The sequence below is a fragment of the Schistocerca americana genome, chromosome 4 (assembly GCF_021461395.2).
Source record: "Schistocerca americana isolate TAMUIC-IGC-003095 chromosome 4, iqSchAmer2.1, whole genome shotgun sequence".
NCBI lineage: Eukaryota > Metazoa > Arthropoda > Insecta > Orthoptera > Acrididae > Schistocerca > Schistocerca americana.
In genome coordinates this window covers 551,992,719-552,015,992 of record NC_060122.1, presented here as the reverse complement: position 1 = coordinate 552,015,992, position 23,274 = coordinate 551,992,719, and the positions used below count along the sequence as shown (strand labels likewise).

The following is a 23,274-nucleotide window of genomic DNA, read 5'->3' as shown; positions in this document are numbered from 1 at the left end:
GGAGAAAGCGTTACATATGGCCCAAGATGCAAAAACAACTAATAATGATGATAATGCTAATGAGAGACAAAGATTTGATTTGTAATACTTACTTTTTTGCTTCTTCCTGTCGTGCAGGGCTGTGCTGGATTGTGACTGCTGTTGATGCTTCATGGTTCTTCTTCTTCTTATGCTGCTGCTGCTGTTGCTGCTGCTTCTAGCTGACTGAGCAAGACTGAGGTATGAGAGATGCTGAGCCTTCCCTATATCCTCTCCAATGATGTTATCAGATACCGCCATCCTACTGGCCGAAGTCTAACATAAGAGTGGGTTAAGGGTTCCCATTGGTTCCCACCATTTTTACCACAGACCACCATCTTGGATTACATCACAGAAGGGATGATAGCGCTCTCTGATGGCGTTAGTGTGAACTAGGTCAGTTGGATTCTCGACCTCATGGTGAACGCACTGTATGGAGCGACTGTCTATGACAACTCATATTGTTGAAGTAAATACTGCATACTTATGTCCATCCTATCCACCAGCCCAGCACAGGCTGTCCTTTTCCCGCCAATTCCTAGTAAGAGGTGGAGGTCGGATGACTAAGGTTAGTGGAGGTAGCCCAAGTGACCTTACTTCCCACCATTTTCTTAGGTTAGTGAGGTAGCCCAAGTAACTTTTTTCTGACAAAATTTGAACTTCCCACCATTTTGTAGGGGAGGAGAGGAGGTTAGGTTAGTGGAGGTAGCCTAATTGACCTATTTTCACGCCAGAGTTTGAACTTCCCACCATGATGTCATTGCGACATTGCCATATCTACCGCAGCCATCTTAGATCCGTCGTTTTGAATAAAATTAGCAACAATTCAGAGCGGGTGGTGTCTGTGTTGTTCCACTACTACCGCCATGTAGGTAACATAGCTTCAAAGGTTTGCCCCCACTCCCATCTCACATTACTTGACTTGAAGCTTCTGTTTCGCTTTAGAACGACTGTGAGGCTCCAACAGATCACACTGCACAAGAGACTCTATGTAGATGAATGAATAATTTTGTTCTGTGCTGTGTTTACATATGACATATTATCACTTGTGACACAGTTAGTCTTCGTATGGAAATTAAGACATTAGTTTCAAGCACGCTTCGTTCTGTTATTAGGAGTAAAAAGTACCACATTACGAGCCTGTATTTTATCAGTGCCTTCCAGAAACTGGAAGTCTCTGTCGTAGCTATGTTGGTGGGGTAAGATGGGCCGTAAAAGCACCGGATTTTGGGAAGGCTGTGATAGGAAGGTTAAATAACGCACTTCCAATCAGTGAGCGTGCAGCGGCATACACTATACAGTAGATACACCTCAGGTAAGGATTTGGAGTGCACTGCAGGGGTACAGCCTACATATTTCCCAAACGTAAAAGTTGCTGGTGCTAGGAATACCTAACCTCACACCGTATACGAAATTTTAGCCATGATTCGTTTACCGTAAGCTAATGAAGGTAACTCTCATATGCCGGCCGGTGTGGCCGTGCGGTTCTAGGCGCTGCAGTCTGAAGCCGAGCGACCGCTACAGCCGCAGGTTCAAATCCTGCCTCGGGCACGGATGTGTGTGATGTCCTTAGGTTAGTTAGGTATAATTAGTTCTACGTTCTAGGCGACTGATGACCCCAGAAGTTAAGTCGCATAGTGCTCAGAGCCATTTGAACCACTGTAACTCTTATAGTTGGTATTAACAGATATGACGGTTACATAGACGTCGGAATGGGCACATCTGGAAGAACGAGAACCAGGTTTTCTGTGCACCTCTAGTCTGAAATATTTGATAAACATGCTCTAGAGTCACGTTTTGAGCTAAACTGGAGAAGTTAATTTATGTGTACCACTGTTGAAGATTTACTGAACATTTAGCCTGTTGAAGATGCAGCAAATTACACAGCTACTGTGTTAGCACGACTGGTTACATTTGATCTGTTGCGTCCATTGATTCTTTTTCAGGGCATTTCAAGCGTGTGATGTACATTACTATAAAAGCCGCGGTAATTGGCCGACGCAGTGATGTACTCCACCAAATGAAACAGAATATTATTATTACCTTGCTCGACAGGGTTGGACAGCTATTGTTCAGAAGGGAACACACTTCTACCGAATCTCAGAGAAACTAATTTTGTTTTTCGATCAAGCATTTAACGGAAATGGTAGGTGTAGAGTTATAGATATCAGCTCTCAGAGCCTTAGTAATGCGTCATGTACATAATTCTTAACTACTTGAAAAACGAATAAGTACCTCAATCAAACAAAAACGGGACTATTTACGGTAAGAACATTGAAAATTATGGCTAAGAGTCTGAAACATCAAGTAGACATTGCAAACAAGTCTTCTGAGATCGTCGTCAGTGTCGATAAAAACTGTTGAAGTTGGACAACGATTCATACAGTCGTGATACATTACTCAAGCCCCAAAGCGTCTGCTTTTGATATTATACATATTAACGGAGGCACAAGCTACACTGATCGGTGTGGAGGCGCCTACAAATGGTGTTAATTTGACTGAATCATTTTGGAAACTAAACTGCATCATTACTAGACAGTAAAACAGCTATAAGTGGATTTTCGATCTGCTTAGAAGCAACCTTTTTCGGGGCATCTAAAGACCCAATGGTTTTATTTAGACTATTTCAGCCATCAATAAAGTGCTTCCGGATTTTGTGCTGTGACCGAGCGCAGTCTCGAATACTATCGTGAGATTAAATATGATGAGACCAGTATCGTCGTACAAACGCCAAGTCTGTGGGATAGGTAATGAAGGAGTCAACTGAAAAAAGAGATGTTAGAAAACCTATTACATTGGGACAGTGACTTAGTTTAAATCACGCTTGGGATCTGACACTCATCAATGTGACACCAGAAAAATAAAAGAACATCAAAGTGCTGGGAGAATTTGCGTTACACGGAATATCAGCGTGATATCAGAAGAACAAAAGAGCATCAAAAGGCTTACTGGGGGTTCGGAATCGAACTCGACTCCAAACAGCGGGGTGAGACGAACAATAGCTCACATTCTGGTCAGAGACCAGGCACAGACAACACGAATTAATAAAACTATCAACACCTGAAGAAGATGGATGGGTCGGTCGTCTAAATATTGTGCATAAAATAGAACAATTTGACAGAGCACTCGGAAGCACACCATCAATCAGCCGTACTAAAAAAGCCTGGCAGCTCTTAAGTGTATCGCTTTTATCTGACCAACAAATGAAAAAAAAATTGTATTGTGTTCGCCTGCTTAGCTGAGTGGTTACGTGCTTGCCTACCGTGCAGGCTTGCCTACCGCCAGGTTCGTTTCCCGTCCGGGTTGGAGATTTTCTCCGCTCGTGGTCTGGGTGTTGTGTTGTCCTCATCATCATTTCATCATCACCATCGGCGCGCAAGTCGCCCAATGTGGCGCAACTAAAGTAAGACTCGGCGGCCGAACTTCCTCGCATTGGGCCCCCCGACGGGAAATGCCAAACGATCATTTAATTTTTTTGTTATTTTCTTATATCAATTTATTCTTACTCCACTGTTTCGTAGAAAAACTTCACATTTATAAATGAAAAGCGGAAAAAGTCGATGTTCTGCTGTGTTAAGTTATTAGTTAACCAGGTTTAGGCTTATAAGGCTATCATCCAGCTACAACTCGTCATCGTCATCAGAGAGGATATAGTGATAGAGAAAAACTTTGAAAAAGATTTTTCTTATTGTGAGGTACGAAACAGGAGGATATGTCGCATTTGACAACGTAATTGTAATATTACTAACCTCATTAAAGAGTTAGTGTATATATACAGGGTGGTCCATTGATAGTGACTGGGCCAAATACCTCACGAAATAAGCATCAAACGAAAAAACTACAAAGAACAAAACTCGTCTAGCTCGAAGGGGTAAACCAGATGGCACTATGGTTGGTCCGCTGGATGGCGCTGCAATAGGTCAAACGGATATCAAATGCGTTTTTTTTAATAGGAACATCCATTTTTATTGCATATTCGTGTAGTACGTAAAGAAATATGAATGTTTTAGTTGGACCACTTTTCGCTTTGTGATGGCGCTGTAATAGTCACAAACGTATAAATACGTGGTATCACGTAACATTCCACCAGTGCGGACGGTATTTGCTTCGTGATATATTACCCGTCTTAAAATGGACCGTTTACCAATTGCGGAAAAGTTCGATATCGTGTTGATGTATGGCTATTGTGATAAAAATGCCCAACGGGCGTGTGCCATGTATGCTGCTCGGTATCCTGGACGACATCCTCCAAGTGTTCGGACCGTTCGCCGGGTAGTTACGTTATTTAAGGAAACAGGAAGTGTTCAGCCACATGTGAAACGCCAACCACAACTTGCAACATATGATGATGCCCAAGTAGGTGCTTTAGCTACTGTGGCGGCTAATCCGCACATCAGTAGCAGACAAACTGCGCGAGAATCGGGAATCTCAAAAACGTCGGTGTTGAGAATGCTACATCAACATCGATTGCACCCGTACCATATTTCTATGCACCAGGAATTGCATGGCGACGACTTTGAACGTCATGTACAGCTCTGTCACTGGGAACAATAGATATTACGGGACTGACAGATTTTTTGCACGCGTTCTATTTGGCAAAAGTGTTCAAATGTGTGTGAAATCCTATGGGGCTTAACTGCTCAGGTCATCAGTCCCTAAGCTTGCACACTACTTATCCTAAATTATTCTAAGGACAAACACACACACTCATTCCCGAGGGAGGACTCGAACCTTCGCCGGGACCAGCCACACAGTCCATGACTGCAGCGCCGGAGACCGCTCGGCTAATTCCGCGCGGTTTCTATTTAGCGACGAAGCGTCATTCACCAACAGCGGTCACGTAAACCGGCATAATATGCACTACTGGGCAACGGAAAATCCACGCCATGCGGGATTAGCCGAGCGATCTAAGGCGATGCAGTCATGGTCCCGGCGGAGGTTCGAGTCTTCCCTCGGGCATGTCTGTGTGTGTTTGCCCTTAGGATAATTTAGGTTAAGTAGTGTGTAAGCTTAGGGACTGATGACCTTAGCAGTTAAGTCCCATAAGATTTCACACACATTTGAACACTTTTTTTTCTGAAAATTCCCATGGCTACGACAAGTGGAACATCAGCGACCTGGGCGGGTTAACGAATGTGCGGCATTATGGGAGGAAGGATAATTGGCCCCCACTTTATCGACGGCAATCTAAATGGTGGAATGTATGCTGATTTCGTACGTAATGTTCTACGGGTGTTACTACAACATGTTTCACGGCATGACAGAATGGCGAGGTACTTCCAACATGATGGATGTCCGGCACATAGCTCGTGTGCGGTTGAAGCGATATGGAATAGCATATTTCATGACAGATGGGTTGTTCGTCGAAGGACAATGCCATGGCCCGCACCTTCACCGGATCTGACGTCCCCGGATTTCTTTCTGTGGGGAATGTTGAAGGATATTTGCTATCGAGATCCACCGACAACTACATGCGTCAGCGCATTGTCAATGCATGTGCGAACATTACGTAAGGCGGACTACTCGCTGTTGAGAGGAATGTCGTTACACGTATTGCCAAATGCATTTAGGTTGACGGACATCATTTTGAGCTAGCAGCAGTACTACATAAATGCCAGAAGAGTGTACAGTGATAGAAACGGAGAGTAACATATATAAAAATTGAAATTAAACTGACAGTCACAATAAAACTACATAAGATAAATATAGGACCAGAATATTAGCGATAAAATGTGTGGAATATTCGATTTACACCTGTAGGAACATACTCATTAAAAAATCTCGGCTGCTATGATTTATTATTTTTAATTACATGAGGCACCAAAGAAACTGGTACAGGCACGCGTATTCAAATACAGAGATACGTTAAGAGCCAGAATACAGAGCTGCCGTCGGCAACGCCTTTGTAAGACAACAAATGTTTGGCGCAGTTGCTAGTACGGTTACTGCTGCTACAATGGCAGGTCATCAAGATTTCGGTGAGTATCACCAGTGTGCTATACGAGCGGTGGGACACAGCATCACCAAGATAGTGATGAAGTCGGGATTTTCCCGTACGACCATTTCATGAATGTGCCGTGAATATCAGCTATCCGGTAAAATATCAAATTTACAACATCGCTGCGGACGGAAAAAAGATCCTGAAAGGAAAAGACCAACGACGACTGAAGAGAATCGTTGAATGTCACAAAAGTACAACCCTTCCGCAAATTGCTGCAGATTCCAATGCTGCGCCATCAACAAGTGTCAGCGTGCGAACCATCCAAGAAACATCATCACTGATATGGGCTTCTGCAGCCAAAGGCCTAATCGTGTTCTCTTGACGACTGCACGACAGAAAGGCTTACGCCTCGCCTGGGCCCACCAACACCGACACTGGACTGTTGATCACTGGAAACATGTTGTTGGTCGGACGAGTCTCATTGCAAATCGTATAGAGCGGCTGGACGCGTATGGGTGTGGAGATAACCTGATGAATCCATAGACACTGCATGTCAGCAGGGGAGTGTTCAGTCTGGTGGAGGCTCTGTAATAATATGGGGCGCGTGCTGTTGAAATGATATTGGACCACTGACACGTCTAGATTCGACTCAGACAGGTGACCCGTAAGTAAGCATTCTGTCTGATCGCCTGCATTCGTTTATGTCCATTGTGCATTCCGACGGACTTGGACAATTTCAGCAGGACAATCGACACTGCAAACTTCCAGAACTGGTACAGAGTGGGCCCAGGAACACTCCTCTGAGTGTAAGCACTTCCGCTGGCCACTAAACTCCCCATACATGAACATTATTGAGCATATCTTGTATGTTCCGCAACGTGCTGTTCAGAACAGATCTCCATCCCCTTGTACTCTTGCTAATTTATGAACAGCCCTGCAGCATTCATGGTGTCGATTACTTGCAGCACTACTTCAGACATTAGTTTAGTCAATGCCACCTCTGCGTGGTCGCCGAGGCCCTACGCTATATTAGACAGGTGTACCAGTTTCTTTGGCTGTTCAGTATATATTTTCGAAGTAAATGTTTGTGCAAATACCAAAGATCCTATTTTGTTGAAAACCACGCGGCTCTCAGCCGAAGGAATTGCTAAACATTACATTATTTCAACTCTTAATTTATGTTACGTGTCGAAAGGTATGCCTGAAGTGATGTACTGCATACACTGTACTTATACTACGCAAAGACTGTCGTGTCCGGTAGATCTCTTCAACTTGACAATCCCGTTTGTCATTGAACCACATTTTCCTTTCCGAAGAATGGTAAATGACTATATGCCTTTCTCTTTAATTTAATTCTTCAGGACCGAAGTTAACTTAATTGCAGATACTGTTGCATATGTCACTGGATTTTAGAACTGAAGTGTTCACTGTACTGTGCATCCCAGAACAAAGACGAATGCGCATCATTACTCTTTATTTTACACTCCTGGAAATGGAAATAAGAACACATTGACACCGGTGTGTCAGACCCACCATACTTGCTCCGGACACTGCGAGAGGGCTGTACAAGCAATGATCACACGCACGGCACAGCGGACACACCAGGAGCCGCGGTGTTGGCCGTCGAATGGCGCTAGCTGCGCAGCATTTGTGCACCGCCGCCGTCAGTGTCAGCCAGTTTGCCGTGGCATACGGAGCTCCATCGCAGTCTTTAACACTGGTAGCATGCCGCGACAGCGTGGACGTGAACCGTATGTGCAGTTGACGGACTTTGAGCGAGGGCGTATAGTGGGCATGCGGGAGGCCGGGTGGACGTACCGCCGAATTGCTCAACACGTGGGGCGTGAGGTCTCCACAGTACATCGATGTTGTCGCCAGTGGTCGGCGGAAGGTGCACGTGCCCGGCGACCTGGGACCGGACCGCAGCGACGCACGGATGCGCGCCAAGACCGTAGGATCCTACGCAGTGCCATAGGGGACCGTACCGCCACTTCCCAGCAAATTAGGGACACTGTTGCTCCTGGGGTATCGGCGAGGACCATTCTCAACCGTCTCCATGAAGCTGGGCTACGGTCCCGCACACCGTAAGGCCGTCTTCCGCTCACGCCCCAACATCGTGCAGCCCGCCTCCAGTGGTGTCGCGACAGGCGTGAATGGAGGGACGAATGGAGACGTGTCGTCTTCAGCGATGAGAGTCGCTTCTGCCTTGGTGCCAATGATGGTCGTATGCGTGTTTGGCGCCGTGCAGGTGAGCGCCACAATCAGGACTGCATACGACCGAGGCACACAGGGCCAACACCCGGCATCATGGTGTGGGGAGCGATCTCCTACACTGGCCGTACACCACTGGTGATCGTCGAGGGGACACTGAATAGTGCACGGTACATCCAAACCGTCATCGAACCCATCGTTCTACCATTCCTAGACCGGCAAGGGAACTTGCTGTTCCAACAGGACAATGCACGTCCGCATGTATCCCGTGCCACCCAACGTGCTCTAGAAGGTGTAAGTCAACTACCCTGGCCAGCAAGATCTCCGGATCTGTCCCCCATTGAGCGTGTTTGGGACTGGATGAAGCGTCGTCTCACGCGGTCTGCACGTCCAGCACGAACGCTGGTCCAACTGAGGCGCCAGGTGGAAATGGCATGGCAAGCCGTTCCACAGGACTACATCCAGCATCTCTACGATCGTCTCCATGGGAGAATAGCAGCCTGCATTGCTGCGAAAGGTGGATATACACTGTACTAGTGCCGACATTGTGCATGCTCTGTTGCCTGTGTCTATGTGCCTGTGGTTCTGTCAGTGTGATCATGTGATGTATCTGACCCCAGGAATGTGTCAATAAAGTTTCCCCTTCCTGGGACAATGAATTCACGATGTTCTTATTTCAATTTCCAGGAGTGTAACTGGCGGTTGTGGGTAAGAGTTTTGCAGTTAAAATAGTTGCTGGTGAGTTGATTAGCGAGAGAAGACGAAAACTGTCATGGAAGGCATTTGGACCGTCAGACTTTGTTTCAGTAATGTATCAGCTTCTGTTGGACCTAGTAACGTGTCCATGACTGTACGCAGATTGCTTTTTTTCATTTTTATAAAGTTACAGTTTGTCAGATACGTCCTCCGTTATCCTTTTGGATTGGTAAGAAAGCAACAATACTGATTTATTTTGGGCTTTTTTCTTGGCTGGCTCTGAGCACTAACATCTGTGGTGATCAGAATACGGAATGAAAGGCTCTTTAAAAGTATGTCACTATTATGGGAATTTTGAAGCTAGAACTACGAAAACTTGTATTTGGTTTCTCAGTCAGAAAATAAAAAGCACGTGTTTCAGAATTTTTGGAAATTCAACAACTAAGGAAGGCAAAATAGAGGGTGAAAGTCTTTTTTGAAACTAAATAGTTGCTAAAGAACTACTATAGGATTTTTGAGGCTATAGCCATGAAAACTGGTGTTTGACTTGTCGCCTATAAATCAGAAGAATATGTGTTTCAGTGTTTCTAGAAATTATCTCCCTAGGGGAGTGCAATAGGCGATGGAAATTTCATTACATTACATAAAAAAAATTTCATGCTAAACTTATTAAAATTGGTATTTCACTTCTCAGTTAGATATATAGAAATATGTGTTGAAAGCTGTTATGGAAATACCTGCACAAGAAAGGCCATGATTAAAAGAAAAATTGAACTGCTGCTACCAGAATGATTGTTTGCTCAGACGTACTTCGGGAAAATACTGAACTTACATAGTTGTAATTAGTGTGGAAACCTTAAAAAGTGTCGCAATTTGTAAACAACTTAAAAATTCGATTAAATAAAAAAATGTCTGCAGGTCATACAGTCCACACAAGTGAAGCAGCGGACGCTAAGCTAGTTAATTAATAAATATTTTTGGTGACTTAAATTCTTCGTTTGAAATTAAATGAAATAATAATCAGGTAATTACGCCAGTCCCTGGTGGTTTTAAGTTTTAAAAGGGTACATGCTCACTCAGTTTTCCGGGTTATCATCAATGCTTAAAAGCTTTTATGAGCGTGGGAACTTTAATAGTGGCAACTATTTATTTACAGCTCGTACAAAATAGATACGTGTTTCAAAGTAGTCATCAGCACTGTGTACAGCCGTTGCCAGCGATGTGCAAGTCATAGGATACTCTTAGCAGCGCCAGTTGTGTTGACAGTTCGAGCGACGCGGCCTATTGCCTGACCAATTTGTAGGAGTACTGAAGCGATAGCCGTGAACTGTTTCCTTCAGTTTAGAAATCGAGTTTAACTCAGGAGGACTTAAGTCACGGGAGTGCAGTAGGTGGATAGCAATTAGCAGCCCCATCAGTCAAACAAATCAGTAACAGCTTGCATTGTACTTGCTTGAGCCCTGTCCTGTAAAATGATGATCAAGTCCTGCAGGAAGTGTCATGACTTCTGTCTCTATGCTGAGACAGAAGTGATGACCCTTTCTGCAGGACCTGACCATAATTTTGCAGGACAATGCTCAAGCAAGTACAATGCAAGCTGTTGCTGATTTGTTTGACTGATGGGGCTGCTAATTGCTATACCACCTACTGCGCTCCCCTGACCTAAGCCCTCGTGCCGCGTGGGGTAGCCGCGTGCTCTAGGGTGCATAGCACAGTTCGTGCGGCTCCGCCCGTCGGAGGTTCGAGTCCTCCCTCGGGCATTGGTGTGTGTGTGTTGTCCTTCATTAAGTTAGTTTAAGGTAGATTAAGTAGTGTGTATGCCTAGGGACCGATGACCTCAGCAGTTTTGTCCCACAGAAACTTAAAAAAAAAAAGCTGTTGTGAGTTCAACTCGATTTCTAAACTGAGGGAAAGACTTCACGGCATTCGCTTCAGAACTGCTACAAATTTGTCGGGCAATAGATCGCGCCAGTTGAACTGTCAATACAACTGGCATTGCTAAGAGTATCCTACGACTTCCACATCGCTGGCAACGAACTATACACAATGCTGGTGACTACTTTGAAGGTTGTAGCACTTTGGAACGAGCTGTAATTAATAGTTGCCACTATTAAAGTTCCAACTCTCGTATGTTGCAGGAGCCGATGCTATGTGGTGAAATGTGTATGTAGTATTAAATTGATACGAGGCCCAACTGGCAGCCATGTAGGTGGCGTGTAGCCGTACAAGCGATGTGAGTAAGTGGTTTAATCTAGAGTTAGTGCTACCATGTAGAGGGCCCCATTTTGGATATGACGTGCCCTACTTCCACTTACCGTCAAACTGGTTGGCCTAGTTTTAAGGTTTTGTTGCTTATCTTTCAAGTCATTTTATTCTTTTACATTTTGATCCGTCGTTCTGAATTTTTTTTTAATTTGTTATAATGGTTTACTTAAGGAATTGTAAAGTTACGAAAACTTTTGATGTTGTCATTTAAATTTTTTTAGGTTTGAACCAAGTGTCCCGATTTTGAAACTTCCTGGCAGATTAAAACTGTGTGCCGGACCGAGACTCGAATTCGGGACCTTTGCCTTTCGTGGGCAAGTGCTTTACCATCTGAGCTACCCAAGCACGACTCACGGCCCATTGGAAGGTAGGAGACGAGGTACTGGCAGAAGTAAAGCTGTGGGGACTGGGTGTGTGTCGTGATTGGGTAGCTCAGATGCTAGAGCACTTGCCCGTGAAAGGCAAAGCCCCGAGTTCGAGTCTCGGTCCAGCACACAGTTTTAATGTGTCAGGAAGTTTCATATCAGCGCATACTCCGCTGCAGAGTAAAAATTTCTTTCTGTCCTGATATTATAATAAAGGTTAATGAATGCATTGCCTGAATTACCAGAGACTTCATGAAGTTTTGATACTGAAATTCATGGTCTTTGGTGTTTGGTACAGTAAATAAGCTATTTTATGTTAGTAACTAAACATTTGTGGTCTCAGCACCTGTACTACTCAACGAGATTAGAAACGTCCGTTTGGTCCAAACTGATCCAAATTTGTTTACTTGAAATTTTGTTAAAAATGTATCCTGAAGATAGGGTACTAAGAAGGTACATCTCAACAGTCAGATTTCTAATAGACAGTTGCATAAAATTTACAGTGAGGAACGTGTAATCCTGATTCATTATGGGCTATATAGTGATTACAAGCAAAGAGCATTAGAGTGAGTGTCCAATGTAGTCCGCGCTGGGGGTTGTGGAGCACAGAAGGGCGTGGGTACTCACAGAGGGGTGTGGGGTGCGACCAGACGCCGGTCTCGGTGCAGACGAGGCTGGCCTCGCCAATCAGCTGGTGGCGGTCGTCGCAGAGGAACTGCACGGCCGAGCCCACGCGGTAGCGCTCCTCGCCGGCCACGATGCGGCCGTGCAGCGGCGCCGGTGGCGGCGGACACAGCACGGCTGCGGCAGACAAGACGAGGCAAGTCGCGCTCAGTGCTTACTGGCCAGCGTTCTGGAGGAACGCAGGAGACCTGTGGACTACTACCGTACTCGTTCTCGGTACGTCTGGAAACGAGAGCTGCTTTTTATTACACAGGACTATTATACAGGGTGGTCAATTGATCATGACCTGGCCAAGTATCTCACGAAATAGGCGTCAAACGAAAAAACTACAAAGAACGAAACTCGTCTAGCTTGAAGGGGGAAACCAGATGGCGCTATGGTTGGCCCACTAGATCGCGCTTCCATACGTCAAACGGATATCAACTGCTTTTTTAAAAATAGGAACCCTTATTTTTATTACATATTCGTGTGGCACGTAAAGAAATATGAATGTTTTAGTTGGACCACTTTTTTCGCTTTGTGATAGATGGCCTTGTAATAGTCACAAACATATCGCTCACAATTTTTGACAAACAGTTGGTAAAAGGTAGGTTTTTTAAGTTAAAATACAGAACGTAGGTACGTTTGAACATTTTATTTCGGTTGTTCCAATGAGATACATGTACCTTGTGAACTTATCATTTCTGAGAACGCATGCTGTTACAGCGTGATTACCTGTAAATACCACATAAATGCAATTAATGCTGAAAATGATGTCCGTCAACCTCACTCCATTTGGCGATACCTGTAACGATCTTCCTCTCAACAACGAGAAGTTCACCTTCCGTAATGTTCGCACATGCATTGACAATGCGCCGACGCATGTTGTCAGGCGTTGTCGGTGGATCACGATAGCAAATATCCTTCAACATCCACACAGAAAGAAATCCGAGGACGTCGGATACGGTGAACGTCCGGGCCATGGTATGGTGCTTCGACGTCCAATCCACCTGTCATGAAATATGCCATTCAATACCGCTTCAACCGCACGCGATCTATATGCCGGACATCCATCATGCTGGAAGTACTTCGCCTTTCTGTCATGCAGTGACACACATCGGTAGAAGATTACGTAAGAAATCAGCATACATTACACCATTTAGATTGCCATCGATAAAATGGGGGCCAATTATCTTTCCTCCCATGATGCCGCACCATACATTAACCCCCCAAGGTCGCTGATGTTCCACTTGTCGTAGCCATCGTGGATTTTCCATTGCCCAATAGTGCATATTTTGCCGGTTTACATTACCGCTGTTGGTGAATGACCCTTCGTCGCTAAATACAACGCGTGCAAAAAATTTGTCTTCGTCCCGTAATTTCTCTTGTGCGCAGTGGCAGAACTGTACACGACGTTCTGAGTCGTCGGCATGCAGTTCCTGGTGCACAGAAATATGGTACGGGTGGAATCGATGTTGCTGTAGCATTCTCAACACCGACGTTTTTGAGATTGGAGATCCTCGCGCAGTTTGTCTGCTACCGATGTGCGGATTAGCCGCGACAAAAGCTAAAACACCTACTTGGGCATCATCATTTGTTGCAGGTCGTGGTTGACGATTCACATGTGGCTGAACACTTCCTGTTTCCTTAAATAACGTAATTATCCGGCGAACGGTCCGGGTACTTGGATGATGTCGTACAGGAAACCGAGCAGCACCCATACCACACGCCCGTTGGGCATTTTGATCACAATAGCCATACATCAACACTACATCTACCTTTTCCGCAATTGGTAAACGGTCCATTTTAACACCGGTAATGTATCGCGAAGCAAATACCGTCAGCAGTGGCGGAATGTTACGTAATACCACGTACTTATATGTTTGTGACTATTACAGCGCCATCTATTACAAATCGAAAAAAGTGGTCCAACTAAAACATACATATTTCTTTGCGTACTACACGAATATGTAATATAAAGTGGGGATTCCTATTTAAAAAAATCGCAGTTGATATCCGTCTGACCTATGGCAGCGCCATCTAGCAGGCCAACCGTACCACTATCTGGTTTCCCCTTCAAGCTAGACGAGTTTCGTTCTTTGTAGTTTTTTTTCGTTTGATGCTTATTTCGTGAGATATTTGGCCCAGTCACGATCAATGGGCCACCCTGTATACGTGACAGTACAGGACAGGCAAAATTGTAACAGGACATACAGAATGCGCAACTGAACAATATGAGGTAGGCAATCTGCGGTCGGAGAATCCAGGTTAAGGAGATATGGAAGTATAACTTGTCTACCGCTTTGTCTAGCCTTACTGTTTTGCAGCATATTTACAACAAACAACAGTACAAATTTACACTTAGTGTGCTGTTTATTTACATATACCTTTCTTATTTCCTGCAAGGAAACAACGAGGGCGAGCCTGATTGCTAGGAAGTCTACCTGGCCGTTTGAATGGTCACTTGTACTTGAGTTCGTGCAAAGAGTTCTACATGAGTTGTTGGAGAATGAACTCTTGTCTTTCGTGAGAGGATCTGGATACAACATGGAAAGTGCACCGTCTCACTTGAGTGTGGATGTGAACAACTATATTAATGCTGTATTTCCTGACCGCTGTATTCGTAGGTGAGGTTCTATTGCATGGCCTGCAAAGTCACCTGACCTGAATTACCTTAATGATTTCCTATTGGGATATCTAAAGTCACTTGTGTATGCGACCCATTCGATAAGGAAATGGGATTAGTTGCCAGAATTGTAGCTGCCTGTGATGTGATTCCAAACACACCAGGAATATTCCTAAGGGTGCGTCAGAACCTTGTTCGCCAATGTCAAGCTTGCGTCAATTTCAGCGCATTTTGTAAGATATAATACAAATGGTACGTTCATTGTGTCAATGATGGTATCTGTAGTTAATTGTAACTAATGTAAATAAACAAGTACACAGTAATGTGTAACATGGCTTATCCAACCTTAAGTTACCTACCTCAACTTTTTCCGTGAAGCATCGTCTATGTCCTGTTAATTTTTGCACCCTCTTACGTAAACATCCTGTACAGTATACATGCGGAAATTTGTGTGTGTGTGTGTGTGTGTGTGTGTGTGTGTGTGTGTGTGTCTGTGTGTGTGTTTGTTACTTCTTCAAGCTGAAACGAGTGCAGCGATCTGGACGAAATCTGGAATGGAGACAGCTTATACATTGAATTAACACATAGGCCACCTTATATATACCTATCTGTAAAGGGAGTCGGGGTGAAAAAGAAGGGTATCCCATGACTCGCGAAGACGCGTACTTTATTCATACAGTATCAGAAAAATATAGCACTTAGTCACTTGCAATGAACTATACACATAATATCATACCTTTAAGAAACATTTCCTCTTTGACAACACCGGTACAAAATATGAAAGGAAAAACATTTATCGCTTACATTATTTTCGCTGTTCGTGCAGTAAAACTACTGCATGAAGTATGAAATTTTAATTTATTCCTTCTGTGCGACGCCACACATTCTGCAGACAGCATTCACATGTACCACTGAATGTACCAGCAAAATTCTATGATTGTACGACATATAGTTCAAGAGATATTACGTCGAGAACGTTGAGCTGACTGAATAACTGCTTCACCAAGTGTGACATTTCCGTTTATTACTTTTTACTACTAACTCTATTCAGATCACATTTCGCAGAAAGTAGACACATTCTACACTTCATTTACCTGCAATATTATATCACTGTACGATACAAGGTCGAAGACATGACGTCATAAACAGTGAGTTTTGTCAGAATGAAACTGCAGGGCGAAATTCAATAGAAATACAGATGAAACATCTGCATTAATACTCATGAAATACGTCAAATACTTTTGAAATTTATCTGAAATGTGCGGACGCAGGCAAATCCATGGGTAAAAAGCTCATTCTAAAAGCTTGGAACGATGTCAATCAAATTTGGTACTCATGCTAGCTACGACCTGGAAAGCAATACCGTGGGAATAAGAACCATTATCATTCTGTTAGGGTGGTGGTGATCACTTGGAGAGATACGGGGGTAGGAGGAGATGGTCACAGGAAAGGGGGAGGAGAAGAAAGAGAGAGAATAGAAAAAAGAAGAGAGAGACAGAGAGAGGCGGAAGGAGGAGATGGAGTAATAGAAGATATCAATAAATACAAGACCGTGAATTTTTTTAATAAAAAGCTGTTTAATCTCAGAATATTTTCTTTCCAGAGTAAAACAATCTGCGTGTACAGACACATTGCGCAAGTGGCCGTATTGTGTAGGGCGGAGGATACCCTCTGTCACTACTACTCATTTGCCTTCCTATTCCACTTGCAATGGAAACAAGGGAAAAAGAACCATTATATGCCTCCGTATGAGCTTTAATTTCTCTTACCTCGACTTCGTAGTCCTTAAGAGAAATGTACGCTGGAGGTAGCAGAAACGTTCTGCAGCCAGCTGCAAGTCAGTGTTCTCTCAACTTTCTTACTAGAATCTCCCGAAAAGGACGTCGTCTTTCCTCCAGGTTTCCCCCTTCGATTTCACGAACCATCTCCGTAGCACCCCTGTCATGATCGAAACTACCGGTAACAAACCTAGCAGCACGCCTCTTAAATGCTTCACTGTCTTCCTTTAATTCGACCTGGCGGGGATCTCTTAAACTTGAGTAGTACTTAAGAGTGGGTCGCTCGTGTGCTATAGACGGTATGCTTCGTAAATGAGCTAGACTTTCGTAGAATTCTTCCAGCAAACCGAAGTCGATCATGATCCTTCCGGACGACTGTCATTACGTGGTCGTTCTGCTTCATACCGCTTTGCAACGTTACGCCTAGGTATTTAATTGACGTGACCGTGTCAAGCAGCAGACTACAAGCAGTACTATATTCGAACGTTACTAGGTTGTTTCTTCTACTCATCTGCATTAACTTACATTTTTCTACTTTTAGAGTAAGCTGCCGTTTGTCACAACAGACGGAAATTCCGTCTGTCGTCTCATATCATTCTACAGCCATTCATTGACGCTGCTCTTGCGTATACCACAGCATCATGCGTTAACAGACGGAAATTTCTCCTCATCCTATCTGCCAGATCGTTTATCTATATAGAGAACAAGAGAGGCCGTATATTAGTACCCTCAGGCACACGCCACGATACCTTTATCTATGATGAACAGTCACTGTCAAGGAAAACGTACTGGGTTCTATTACTTAAGACATCTTCTAACGCTAATTTATCTGGAAACCTATTCCGTATGCTCATACCGTTAACAATCTGAAGTGGCTCACAATGTCAAACGCTTTCCGCAGATGTAGGAATATGGACCCCCATTTGCCCTCCTTCATCTATCATTCGCAGGACGCCGTACGAGAAAACGGCGTGCTGAGGTTCGCACTAGCGATACTTTCCAAATCCATGGAAACAGGCTTTTATTTCTCTTAGGTATTCAGTATATGCGAACTTAAAATGCGTTCAAGAGTTCCTCAGGAAACCGATGTTAAGAAGATCGATCTCTAATTTCGAATGTTCGTTTTTTACCATTCTATATAGGTCCCATGTACTTCTTTCAGTCGCTTGGGACTTGGCGCTGGGCGAGAGATTCACGATAAACGGGAGTTAAGTAAGGAGCCAGTGCCACTCCGTGAAACTAACTTGGGATTCCATCGAGATCTGGCTGCTTCTCTTTGCTTGGGAAGCCTATTTCTAAGTCCTCCATAAGGGAGTGGTTGCGACTGCCAATCTGTGGTGTGGTCTGTACGATGTACCGGTGTGAACGATTGTTTAAACGCGAAATTTAAAAATCCACCTTTCTTTTTTCTGACTTGTATTGCCATACCAGTATGCTCGACAAAAGACTGATCAAGAAACCTCTAGCGCTCTTAACAATTTTTCTTAGGATCGGAATTTTCTTGGTTCTCGGCAAATTCCTTTGCTAACGTTTGAAGATGGAACTTCTTAGTGATTCGCGAGTCGATCTTTTTGCAGACGCACGATTTTTTACTAGCTTAAGCCTATCGACAACTCCACGTTCGTTTTTGACTCGAGAGTTCAACAATCTCCACTTCCTTAGCATTTTCAGACTCTTGTAAAAACCAGGGTGGTTCACATGCGCCCATAATCCACTTATTCGTCACATACGTTTCAGAGCACGATTTGTAATGGGCTTATTTTTGCTCTTAATTTCTCTACGTCCATCATATTGGAACTAAATGGTGTCCATTCATTGACTAAGTAAAATGTTAACAATTCTTTTTCCTACTTTTTCCAGCACAAATAAGTAACCATCGTCGCTGTGACGACATCATGATACTGTAGATATGTATGTATGTATTTATTAAGCCGGAGACCTAAAAACGATGGAGAGGCTTCGTTCTGCTGTAGCCCTCAGTGGTTCACAACCCCACAACAGGCCACAGCAGTCCGCCCACCCCACCGCCGCCTCACACCGAACCCAGGGTTATTGTGCGATTCGGCCCACAGTGGACACCCCTGGAACTTCTCATACCAGACGAGTGTAACTCCAAATGTTTGCGTGGTAGAGTAATTATGGTGCACGCGTACGTGGAGACAGTGATTGCGCAGCAATCACCGACAGAGTGTAGCTCAGGCGGAATAAGGGGAACCAGCTCGCATTCGCCGAGGTAGATGGGAAACCGCCTTAAAAACTATCCGCTGGCTGGCCGGCACACCGCACCTCGACACTAATCCGCCGGGTGGATTCGTGCCGGAGACCGACACGCCTTCTCGCTCGGGAAGCAGTGCGTTAGACCGCGCGGCTAGCCGGGTTGGCTTACTGTAGACGTGGTCAGGTATGTTTGTAAAATATTTCCATTAGGTATGGGCTGTCGGACTAAGTTCTCAAAAACAGCCACAATTGCAGCCAGCAGTTTCTCCTGCTGCTTAATCTCCCTGCTCAAACCTTTGGTTTCACTGTATCCTTGCTCCGACTCAGCCCTCACTCTCCAAACAACCACAACCTTCCTGTAGCGGCGCCCACTTATTTAGTGATCAAAGAAGTTGATCTTATGAGTGCAGAAGGTGAAGTGCAGTAATCAGACACAAATACTGATTTCCAGATCCTAAAAGTCATAGACATCTTCAAGAGCTCTAGTCCCACTTCCCAGATCTACATATTCCCAGAACTTCATTTAGGTTTCGAACATTATTACCAAAGGTGCCTCCACCTACCCAACCTATTCATACTGATACCTCAAATACCCAACATATAACAGTCATTTTACCAAAAAATGTTAAAACGGTTCCACTTGTCCTCAAAACAGTGCCAATTTTCTTCGCAACAAATGTCAGTATTCACAACCGCCACCCATAAATAACATCTGCAACCTAGCCCAAGCAACCTGCTCCAATAAACGCAAAGCTACGTCTCCTCTCTCCAAACCTACATTAAGGCTAGACGCAAATTGAAATGCGTACAGCACGTGTGACGAGACAAGACAGTACAACGCGACGCGTACGTTCTTCACGTGCCGCGCTGGTCCTGCGGGTATTGAGACATACACGTAGGTACTTTGCACGCGTCGGTTGGCAACGCTCTGCGCTGACAGAATCGAAGCTCACTTATCCTGTAATCTTTCTGAAACGATTTTAAAGAATCTATTCGGTAAAAGTATTTGGTTATTCTTACTTGTAGAGTTATACTTCATCATCGTGGCGAAGTGCCCATCATCTCGCTTACGGTCATACATATTGTGATATACACATTTTACTCAGATACCGCGCAAAATTCGAAAAGTTTGAAATGAAAAATTGGTGTCGCTATGATTTTGAGTTTGGTGCGTACTGTACTGTATGTTGCTTCGTAGTAAATGTAGCTACCATACTGAATATTTCTTTAGACTTGGGAAGAAGTCTCTATCTGTCTCCGATCTTGAGAAAATGGTTTCTATGTTGAGCGTTCACTCCCGATCTCACGCCCGCGAGAATGAAATATTCTAACCTCGATGCATCAAAACGATGTTTTGGCAAATGATAGCACACAAGAAGGAGAGTATTTTGGCAGTTCTTGAACACACAGAACTTGCTTATCCACGGCCATATATTAGAAGTTATACTTCATATTTTATTTTTTTCACTCCACTGGCAGTAATTCTTTACGTTATCGACAGCTAGTGAAATACGAGTCCCCTTGTACGAAAATAAACACGAAATTTCTCCTCTTATTTTACTTAAAACTGACATAATGAGATTTTTCGTAAGGTATTGAGGTCTTTGGTCGCCAATTACTTGTTTAATGAGGGACTCTGTTTAAAAATTCTCTCCCAATAGCTACTGCAAGGTGAGTTTGTGCAAATTATACTGTGTTTTGGCAAAAGAAGTACAATCAAACGTGTCAACAAGAGAAATGTGGCCTTTACTCCTAAATGGTGATGCTTCTTCGAATGATAAGACGTTAGCAGTTCACACAAAATTAAATAGCTAATTGCGTTGGAATTTGGTTGAATCCAAGTAACCCATAGTATTTTAAAACTGAACGACTGGAATGGAAACCTACCAAAGGATTTTGTTCCTTTTCTTCATCTGAACAGTATTTAAACTATGACCAGCGTACCCTTCAGGCAGAATGACAGGCACAAGTCAGGCGCTGGTCATTCACGGACGGCTTGCCGAACGTGTGTGATTCGCGAATAAAACACGGCTTTCTAACCCTCGTTAAGGAACAAGAGTGGCAGGATGTTTACAGAATGGACAACATAGATGACAAATATAATGCTTTCCGTACCACATTTCTCATATTCTTTGAAAGTTGATTTCCATTAAAACGTTCTAAACGGGGTACTAGCAGCAAAAGGCAGCTTAGGTGGCTGACTGGTGGGATAAGGGTATCATGTAGAACAAAGCCGGAATTATCTGAAAATGTTACTAGTCACAATCGAGCTAAAAAAAAAAAGGTTCAAATGGTTCTGAGCACTATGGGATTTAACATCTCAGGTCATCAGTCCCCTAGAACTTAGAACTACTTAAACCTAACTGACTTAAGGACATCACACACATCCATGCCCGAGGCAGGATTCGAACCTGCGACCGTAGCGGTCGTGCGGTTCCAGACTGAAGCGCCTAGAACCGCTCGGCCACCTGCGGCCGGCAGTCGAGCTATAGTAGCCCATTACAAACAGTATTGTAAGGTGCTTAAAAATGTTATTAAACAGGCAAAGATTATGTAGTACGCAAATAGAATAACTAATTCACAGGATAAAATTAAAACCATATGGTCAGTCGCGAAGGAAATGTCTAGCCAGCAGCACAAAGTCGATGATATAAAATCAGTTCGCAGCAAAAATACTTCTGTTATGTCAGATATATGTACAGTATTTAACATTTACTTGCTGAGCATTATTGGTGAATTAAATAAAAATTTAAATTTTACAGGGACTCATATAACTCTCCCGGAAAATGCCTTTCCGAGACTGATGTCTGAAATACTCCTCAGTGATACTGACAAGGTGGAGATTAAGCCAGTAATTAAATCACTGAGTACTAAGAAGTTTCATGGATGTGATGGAGTATCTAGCAGAACAGTAAAATACTGTTCTGCATATGTTAACTTTGTACTTAGCCACATTTGTAATATTTCCTTTAAGAATGGTCAATTTCCTGAGCAAATAAAGTACTCAGTAGTAAAGCTGCGTTATAAAAAGGGAGAAAGGAGTAATGTAGACAATTTCAGTCCTATTTCTATGCCATCTGTGTTTGCTAAAGTTATTGAAAAGACTGCATGTGTAAGGATAATTGATCATTTCATTTCACATAATTTGCTATCAGATGTACAGTTTGGTTTTAGAAGTGGTTGAACAACTGAAAATACTATATTTTCTTTTCTTTGTGAGGTACTGGATGGATTAAACAAAAGGCTTTGAACGCTAGGCATTTTTTATTTAACTATGGCGCTTGATCGTGTTGATCAACAGATATTGATCCAGAACTTGGACCATTATGGAATACAGGGAGTAGCTCTCAATTGGTTCGCCTGTTACTTTAACAACAGACAGCAAAAGGGCACTATCTATAGTGATAGTGCTCAGAATTGCTTCTGTGTGGAGTGTGAGTGGCGCACGGTCAAATGCAAATGGGGGGGGGGGGGGGAGAGAGAGAGAGAGAGAGAGAGAGAGAGAGAGAGAGAGAGAGAGTTGCAGGCATCACCGCTTGGCCACTTTTGTTCCTTATCTGTGTAAATGGTATGCTCTTTAGTATTAAGATGATTCTAAAATATTTCTCTTTGCTGATGACACTAGCTTCGTAGTAAAGGATGCTGTGTGCAATACTGGCACTGTTTCGAATAGTGCAGTTCATGACATAAGTTCATGGCTTGTAGAAAATAAACTCACACTAAATCACAGTAAGATTCAGTTTTTACAGTTTCTAACAAACAATTCAACAAACCCGACGTGTTAATTTCACAGATAATATTAGTGAAACTGAGCAGATAATAAACTGTCTTGGAAAGCCCACGTTTAGAATGTTAATGCAGTCATTTTTACTATTCGAACGGTATCTGAAGTAAGTGATAGTTCGACATGAAAAGTAGTCTCACTTATGACGTATGGTATTATATTTTGGGGTAACCCTTCCCATTTTCAAAGGATTTTTTTGGCTCAGAAACAGGCGGTTCGGGCAACAAGTGGTGTAAGTTCGCGAACTTCTTGTCGATCTCCCGTATTCTGACATTGGCCTCTCAAAATATAATTCTTTACTATACTATTTTTTAACAATATCGGCTTATTCCCAAGAATTAGCAGCTTTCACTCAGTTAATACTAGGCAGATATCCAATCTGTATTTGAATCGCACTTTCTTGACCCCTGTGCAGAAAGGTGTGCAGTATATTGCTGCATCCATTTTCAATAAGCTACGTACCACAAGAATTCAAAATCATAAGCAGCAATCCACGCACTTTGAAATTGAAACTGAAGAGTTTCCTCACGGGTCACTCCTTCTATTCTGTGGAGAATTTCTTTGAAAAATTAAGCTGATTGTTATGTTGTTGACTGCGTTTACATAAACTTATATCTTGTCCTTCTTGGGTTCAAAATCAATACATATTTTATCTGTTATTACTTTTATGTTGTCATTTCATGTACTAACACGTTCCACGACGTTGTAGA

General features: G+C 43.4%; 1 protein-coding gene across 1 annotated transcript in view; it reads right to left on the bottom strand.

The window, feature by feature from the left end:
* Positions 1 to 23,274, bottom strand: part of LOC124613609 (locomotion-related protein Hikaru genki-like) — a gene marked incomplete at its 5' end in the record, with an annotated part of 336,916 nt that overhangs the window by 35,830 nt on the left and 277,812 nt on the right. Inside the window, one exon of the mRNA XM_047142324.1 lies at positions 12,124 to 12,297. Coding sequence (XP_046998280.1) covers positions 12,124 to 12,297 — 174 coding nt within the window. The remainder of the gene's footprint in view (positions 1 to 12,123; positions 12,298 to 23,274) is intronic.